Source organism: Bombina bombina, chromosome 3, assembly GCF_027579735.1.
Source record: "Bombina bombina isolate aBomBom1 chromosome 3, aBomBom1.pri, whole genome shotgun sequence".
In the NCBI taxonomy this organism is placed as follows: Eukaryota; Metazoa; Chordata; class Amphibia; order Anura; family Bombinatoridae; genus Bombina; species Bombina bombina.
This window is the reverse complement of record NC_069501.1, coordinates 1,275,053,669-1,275,062,539: the sequence shown is the minus strand read 5'-3', so window position 1 is coordinate 1,275,062,539 and position 8,871 is coordinate 1,275,053,669. Positions and strand designations below refer to the sequence as shown.

The following is an 8,871-nucleotide window of genomic DNA, read 5'->3' as shown; positions in this document are numbered from 1 at the left end:
GAGGGGGTCTTGTCGTTTGACCGACATACTTTATATTGCAAAGTCTACTTGTAAGTAAATATACTACATAAGATGTGTTGCAATTAATGTAATTACTAATTTTGAAAATATTCTCCTTGTCTGCTGACTTAAAAGTATCTCCCAGAATGGCATGTGTACAGGATTTGCATCTGCGACTACCACTCCTGAAGAAAACTTTCTTAGGGGTCAGCCAAATGTCAGTCTCTTCCATGGGTAAGATTGATGGAGAGAGGATGTTGGACAAAGTCCTTGACTTTCTAGTCACAAATTTACAACCCCTCTCCACAATCTTATCCAGAGTCTCATCCACTCTAAGAATTGGGAGAGATATTTTAATAATGTCACAGATTGCACTATGTTGCTTGCTATAAGCTGTAATAAATACAGACTGATACAAATTATCCTTATCTCTAATCTTCTGTTTCATTGTGTCCTCCCTTTCAATTTTGTCAACCTGTTCTTTGGCCCTATTCAAATGGTGCAGGGTATACCCTCTTTCCAAAAAATGCTCAGTGGTTTTCTTGGAATGTGTCTCATAAGCATCTATTGTGCTACAGTTTGTTTAGTCCTTGTGTATTGGCCCTTTGGGATGGCCTTAATCACATGTTTAGGATGACTAGAATTGGCCATAAGGAGGGTATTACCAGCACTCTCCTTCCTGTACAACTCTACCTCTATCCTTTTTCTTGATGTGTTGGGTTTTAATAACACATCAAGGAAGAGCATTTGCTCCCTACCCTTTTCCATGGTAAATTAAAAATTTTGCTGGTTCTGAGAGAGATAATCAAAGAAATTATTGATCGTCAAATCTCCCCCCTAAAGAAAAAGACCAAATCGTCAATGTAACGACCGTAATGTATGATATTCTCTCTGAAGGAATTACCACCGCCAAAGACCCGGGACAGCCAACCAAGATAAAGACTGGCATACATGGGGGCAAACTTTGCCCCCATGGCAGTCCCCTGTTTTTGGCGATAGTAATCCCCCTCAAACAAGAAAAAATGACGGGTTAACAAAAATTCAATGGATTTCAGAATGAATTCCTTGTGGTTCTCATCATAGTCAGTATATAACTCCAAACATAATTGTATCGCTGAAATGCCCCTATCGTGGGGGATTAAGGTATACAGGGACACCACATCAATGGTGACTATACAGTAGTCATCTGACCACTCCACCTGACCACTTGTCTGATCAAATCCATAGTGTCCCTAATATAACTCTTTAGGTCCAAAACTATGGGCTGTAAAAAAGCATTTATCATAGCACAGAGGGGCTCAATCAGCGATCCAATTCCTGCCACTATCGGGTGGCCCGGGGGAGAAGTCATGTTCTTATGGGTTTTAGAGAGGTAATGAAAAATCGGTACAATTGGGTGCTCCACCAACAAATAGTCTTATAAAATACCTCTACACTGTTGTTCCTTGTCTGTGTTGGATAAAATGTGGACTTACTTTTAAACTTATGTAGCTGTACATCTGTATGTTCTACATTAAAAAATGTCCTCTCCTGCATCCCTCTGTAAATGTGTCAGATCTAACTCTTTTGTGTCCACAAAAGAAAAAGTGACATTATTAGTCACAGTGTCATTAACACTCTCATTTACAATTTCAGTGCTCCTTGGAGATTCATTATGATTACCACTGGGTTCAGATGAATCAAAAAAATGTTTTTTGAGGATTAATGATCTCACAAATTTGTCTACAATGGTCTGAAATAAATTGAAATGTGAGGAAGGGGCAAAATTAAGACCTATTGACAAAATTTTAATTTGAGTGGCAGTTAGTTTTACTGATGACAGGTTAATCACATTTTTAGACTCTAAACATACTTTCAACTCTGAGTTCTCCTCTGTCTCCAGGGATAATGATGCTGTTTCCCCTGCTGATCTACATATTGCCCTCTGCCTGCTTCTATGTTTGCCTCTCCTCCGTGCCCTGTGTGCTTTTCTTTTGCTTTTTTTTTTTGGAACATGGGAGGTAGTTGTGGCAATTTCTTCAATATGATTATAACATATACAAAAGAGACACAGATGCAACTGATTGCCCCTCTCAGGGGCTCCAAACTCCTTGAATTGGGGGGAATTTCCTGAAGTAAGAGTGGGCATAGAGAGAAGAGGAAATTGAACTAATACAGGAGTGTAGAGTCAAGAGAAAGGTTTCTCCCTTTTTTTGGTTTGTTTGTTTTTATGTGCTTTCCTGGGGGGGGGGGCGTTAAAACCCAAAGGAATAAAAAAGGGGAAAAATAGAAGGTATGATTGTGAAGATTAACTGGAAAGTGTTAAGCATGTTAATATTTTGGTTACTTTAACTGAAATGCATTGCCTTTCTGGCTTACTTTCAGTGTATATCTTGGAACTTAATTTACTTTATATTTCTTGCCTGTTGATATACATTGCCTGTATGAACTTCTATAAAAATTATATTAAAAAAAAGGCTATAAATAACTAATACACTCTGGCATGGAACAGCTTAAATCATTGCAGTAGTGTTTAGCTGCTGAATGTCCATTTAACCCCTTAATAACCAATGACGGAATTGTTCCATCATGGAACAATTGAGCAAACTGAAGTTCTTAAAGGGTTAAATATACCTTTAAGCTACTCCCTTGGGTACATAATTATTTCTAGGGAGCAAATTAGTGAACTGAGGCGCGGATGCTACTTGTTTAGTTAATCTGTGTTTTGGGTTTTATTTTTAGATTAGGGTTTGGGCACTTGAAAAAGAGCTAAAGGCCCTTTTCAAGAGCAATGCCCATCCAAATGCCCTTTTCAGGGCAATGGGGAGCTTAGGTTTTTTTAGATAGTATTTTATTTGGGGGGTTTTGTTGTGTGGGTGGTGGATTTTACTGTTGGGGGGGTGTTTGTATTTTTTTACAGGTATAAGAGTTGGTTTCTTTGGGGCAATGCCCCGCAAAAGGCCCTTTTAAGGGCTATTGGTAGTTTAGTTTAGGTTAGGGTTTTATTTTATTTAGGGAGGGCTTTTTTATTTTGATAGGGCTATTAGATTAGGTGTAATTAGTTTAAATATCTGATTTCTTTTTTTTATTTTGTGTAATTTAGTGGGGTTTTTTTTAATTTAGGTAATTGTATTTAATAAATGTAATTTATTTATTTGTAATGTAAGGTTAGATGTTAGTGTAACTCAGGTTAGGTTTTATTTTACAGGTAAATTTGTATTTATTTTAGCTAGGTAGTTAGTAAATAGTTAATAAATATTTACTAAATAGTCTACCTAGTTAACATAAATACAAACTTGCTGTAAAATAAAAATAAACCCTAAACTAAAAACAATGTAACTATTAGTTATATTGTAGCTAGCTTAGAGTTTATTTTACAGGTAAGTATTTAGTTTTAAATAGGAATAATTTAGGTAATGATAGTAGGTTTTATTTAGATTTATTTTAATTATATTTAAGTTATTGGGTGTTAGGGTTAGGGTTAGACTTAGGTTTAGGGATTAATAAATTTAGTACAGTGGTGGCGACATTGGGGGCGGCAGATTAGGGGTTAATAAATGTAGATAGGTGGTGGCGAGGTTAGGGGTGGCAGATTAGGGGTTAATAATATTTAACAAGTGTTTGAGATGCGGGAGTGCGGCGGTTTAGGGGTTAATATGTTTATTATAGTGGTGGCGATGTCCTGATAGGCAGATTAGGGATTAATAATTTTAGTTTATTTTTGCGATGCGGGAGGGCCTCGGTTTAGGGGTTAATAGGTAGTTTATGGGTGTTAGTGTACTTTTTAACACTTTAGTTATGAGTTTTATGCTACAGCATTGTAGTGTAAAACTCATAACTAGTTACTTTAGATTGCGTTACGAATCTTGCGGTATAGGCTGTACCGCTCACTTTTTGGCCTCCCAGAAAAAGCTTGTAATATCGGCGCTATGGAAGTCCCATTGAAAAAAAGACTTTACGCAAATTGCGTAAGTTAATTTGCGTTACGCCCAAAAAAGTGTGCAGTACAGCTTTTTTTATAAGACTCGTAATAGCAGCGGTAGTGAAAAGTAGTGTTATAACCCATAACACTGCTTTTTCACTCATAACGCAAAACTCGTAATCTAGCCTCAAGTTAATTAACTGGGAAGAAAGTTTACTCAGACCATCTGATTTTGGGCAGTCTAGTTAACATAATCACACAGGAACACAATCAGTTTACCCAGACAGACTACTGAGACACAATCAGATCAGAAATGTAAATAAAAGACATCTTATTACACAATATAAAAAAAGCTCTTATTAACTATTAAATCCTTTATGCTCACTTGGTTTATAGAGTCACAATTGCTCCCACAAGGGGAACTCACACCCTGTACCTATCCTGTATTTATGGTAGACTTGTGCATGATCCAAAAATTTGTTTTGGTTCGCATCGATTCATATTTTTTTTAATTTCGGTTCGGATCGATTCGAATTCGGAAAAATTCGAATGAATTTGTTTCGGATTTGTTTCGGAGTCATTTGGATTCAAATAAATTCGTCTGGATTCGGTTCGGAGATTCAGAATTTCGGTATGTGTTAGGTGGGATATGCTATGTATTAGACTAGTATTATCTACTGTATATTAGGTGTAACCCATAGCAGAGTGATATAACCTAATATACTGTACAATACTAGTTAATCCATGGCCATCCGAATCTACCGAATAAATCCAAACTAATTCAGATTTATTCTGTAGATTCGGCACTATTTCAATTCGGAAATTCGAATCGATCCGAATCTCCGAATTTAAGAAATTCGGCCGAATTTTCGAATCGATCCGAAACGAATTGCACATGTCTAATTTATGGATACAGAGTGATGTGGACATAAGACAGAGTTATGAAAGTACATGGGGTGCCTAGCATATAAATTCCACATTTCCACATACCCACATTTGTGGGTATCCTTAAGCCCATGTACCCTCGCCCAAAGAATGCTCCATAGCAGGCCCCTAGATTATGGTGACTCATGTCAAACTATAGTTATAGATAACACTGATTAATCCGTACTTGATGGGGTTCTATCAAATAAAGAATCAAACAATCCTGCAGCTGCCAATATCACTTACTACAACCAGCATCTCTCAAAAATAATTTCTAAATATCTTGGTCAAGAGGATGCTTGCGTAAGTATTATCACAAAAAGAGCAACAACAAAGCAATAAGTCTATCTGTTTCTTTGCATTTAGGGCCGTATTACAAGTGGAGCGCTAAATATCTCTTTTGTGAAATCTATATTTGCGCTTCACTGAGTAATACCCATGCACGCTAATGTGTGACTGTATTACAAGTTCACAGCAATGCAAACTCAAGCTCGCGTTCACATTGCTTCCATGGGCTCAAATGGGAACCTTGTTCTGATGCCATCATACACAGCACAGAACCAAAGTGCAGTGAAGGGGTAAGTATATTACCTTCAAAACTGCCTTAAATCTCAATTCAGCATTTAAACTATGCTCAATTGTTACTAAGAGGCCCAAAGTGTGCCAAGAGAATATCCCACACACCATTACACCACCACCACCAGTCTGAACCTTCGATACGAGGCAGGATGGATCCATGCATTCATGTTGTTTATGCCAAATTCTGACCCTTCCATCTGAATGTCACAGCTGAAATTGAGACTCATCAGACCTGGCAACATGTTTCCCAATTTCTATTGGCCAAGTTTTGTGACCTGGTGTGGTCTTCTGCTGCTGTAGCCCATCTGCTTCAAGGCTCAGTGTGTTGTGCGTTCAAAGATGGTATTCTGCAACGTGATGCGAAACGCGCGTCAGGGGAATGTTTGCAGACCGGTGTCTCTCGTTTTAACTTGCTTGCTTAGACAGTCCTAAATAAACCTGCTAATCCTAATAGAAACCATTTAATTTTCAATTTTGCGTTCCACTATCATGGATGGCGAGAGCTGTCATCTCTTGATACCTATTACTTAATAATTAATTGCTCAATAGGTTCTATTACCTTAATCATTAATATCATTTCTGTTAAGTTTAAGTATTTTTAACCAGTATGCATGTCGGTATGACTGAATTAATCATTTAATAAAGATTGAATGAATGATAAATGATATATACACTATATAATTGATTTAATTTGTGATAAAGACATTCTTTTTTGAGGTGCTACCTCTCTGTTGCAACTCATATTTAAAAATGGTATTCTGCATACCTTGGTTGTAACGAGTGGTTATTTGAGTTACTATTGCATTTCTATCATCTCAATCCAGTCTGCCCATTCTCCTCTGACCTCAGACATCTACAAGGCATTTTCGACCACACAACTGCCGCTCACTGGATATTTTCACTTTTTTGAACCATTCTCTGTAAACCCTAGAGATGGTTGTGCGTGAAAATCCCAATAGATCAGCAGTTTTTAAAATAATCAGACCAGCCCTTCTGGCACCAACAACCATGCCATTTTCAAAGTCACTTAAGTCCACTTTCATCCTCATTCTGATGCTTGGTTTGAACTTCTCCACGTCTAGATGCCTAAATGCACTGAGTTGTTGCTATGTGATTGGCTGATTGGTGATTAGCAATTTGTGTTACCAAGCAATTAATCAGGTGTACCAATAAAGTGGCTGGTGAGTGTATATTTATGTCTTAATATGTATCTATACACATATTAATACACACACACACACACACATATATATATACAGTATATATATATATATATATATATATATATATATATATATATATATATTTATATATTTATAGAGAACAAACAGTTCCCATAGAGTACAATGTAAAGGCATCCTCAAACTTTAGCCCCCAAAAACTGCCTGGTGCAGCTATTTAATTTAAAAAAAAATGCTACATTTTTTATTTTTTTATTAAAATACACACCACTGTATTTGGGGGGCATTTGGGGCATATTTATAAAATACCAGAGATCTAATTTTATAAGTGCTAATTGCTACTGCGAGCTCACGGTAGTAATAACCAGTAACTTGTAATAGCTGATTATTTATAGAATGCCCACAAATTTGCCTATTTGGGGGGTGCGCAATAAATTAGTTTGTAAGCTAGCCCTATTACATTTCCTGCAAACACTAACTATACTCTCTGTGTCTTCTGTAGAACATGTGTCGTCATCTCCAGTGAAAAAAACTGGATTACAGAAAATGTCCCCATATAACACATCAAACAGCAGCCTCGGATTCATACTCAGCGGAATTCCCGGACTAGAAGAATACCACTTCTGGATTGGTTTACCCTTGATATCAATGTACATTGTGGCTATACTGGGGAACGGAACCCTACTGTACATCATCAGAACTGAGCAGGAACTGCATGAGCCTATGTACATATTCCTCTTCATGCTGTCGTTCGTTGACATGCTCTTAGCCACCACCACCATGCCACGAATGCTGGCAATCTTTTGGTCTAACTCAATAGAGATTGGTTTCAATAACTGTCTAGTCCAAATGTTCTTTATTCATTTCCTGTCTGCCTTGGAGTCTGGAATTTTGGTGGCCATGGCTATAGATCGTTATGTAGCTATCCGCCATCCTCTTAGATATACCTCTATATTAACAACTCAGACAATAATAAAGATCTGCCTGGTCATTGCAGTCAGAGGTACTGCTGTCATGGTTCCCATCCCTTTACTGATCAAGAGGCTTACGTTCTGTAAAAACAATCTCCTGACACATTCATACTGTCTGCACCAAGAAGCCATGAAGCTGGCATGTGGGGATTTTAAAGTTAATATTGTGTACGGCCTTTTTGTCATTCTCTCTGTCATGGGGGTTGATTCACTGTTCATTTCCTTGTCGTACCTTTTAATTCTGAAGACTGTAGTTGGTCTGGTGGAAGAGGCCAGTCTTAAGGCAATAAGCACTTGTGCCGCTCACATTTGTGCTGTCTTGGTGTATTATATGCCTCTTATAGGACTATCTGTGGTGCATAGATTTAATGCCAGTTCTATACCAAACCTACATATATTGCTGGCTAATATTTACCTCTTGGTACCACCTGTACTAAATCCCATTGTTTATGGTATTAAGACACAACAAATTCGAAGACGTTTAAGTAAAATATTCAGAGGAAAAGAAAAATGGAAACTTACTTCCAGTAAGTTATAGGAAAATGATAATCTGCTTATTTGCAGCTTATTGCCTGAGCATAAATCACCTAGCTACCTTGTTTTATTATATGGAAATGTATTTTACAAGTAACATCATGTACATAGTTCCAATAGTGAAATAAGAGATTAAAACTATTTAGAATGTGCCCTGCAATGATTCTTTCAATGTAAGCTATAGGTGAGAACTGGGCACCCCAAGACATTACTGTATGACCCCCCAACCTCTGAGATAGCCAGAATCTTGAAGGTAGTGACTTTGTGTTAAGGGCACTTCTCAGAGAGATAAAGGGGGGAAAAATAAATGCAGGAATAGGTAGCAGAAAATTAGTTACCTTATTTTAACCCTTGCATATTGATATTTAGCTATGTGGCCAATGTTTTGCTCCACCCAATTGTTTTCTCTAGAGTCAGCCCCGAGTTCTTGTTTATACTGCCAGTATCAAACTGCTGGCATTAAAATGGTATCAGCTGTGCTTGATAGACAATGACTAGCATGATGGGGATTTTTCCACCAGAGGAATGTGTCTCACAGATGAGCAATTCTATGACTTAATAGTCATAGAATACTAAAAGCTTGACTAACCAAATACTACCAACATCAAATGCCCTCTTTACACTCATACCCTGATGCCTCAATAATTTAAGCATTAAAGATTTTTCGTATCTTAAAAACAGCTGCACCAGAGCTTAGGTCATGATCTCTAGGGTAGGATAGCAGGTTCAGGAGCAGTTTTCAGAAGCAATTCTTCAGAGGAAGTTAATTGATACATAGGGG

General features: G+C 37.4%; 1 protein-coding gene across 1 annotated transcript; it reads left to right on the top strand.

The window, feature by feature from the left end:
- The first annotated feature begins 7,129 nt into the window (after positions 1–7,129).
- On the top strand, positions 7,130–8,280 carry LOC128652169 (olfactory receptor 51E1-like). The gene has a single exon (XM_053705111.1). The coding sequence runs from the start codon at positions 7,132–7,134 to the stop codon at positions 8,092–8,094; it is 963 nt and encodes a 320-aa protein (XP_053561086.1). The 5' UTR covers positions 7,130–7,131; the 3' UTR covers positions 8,095–8,280.
- Positions 8,281–8,871: the final 591 nt, after the last annotated feature.

Bases quoted from the DNA above. Each gene is read 5' to 3' on its own strand.
- LOC128652169 (XM_053705111.1), top strand. From the start codon at position 7,132: ATGTCCCCATATAACACATCAAACAGCAGCCTCGGATTCATACTCAGC.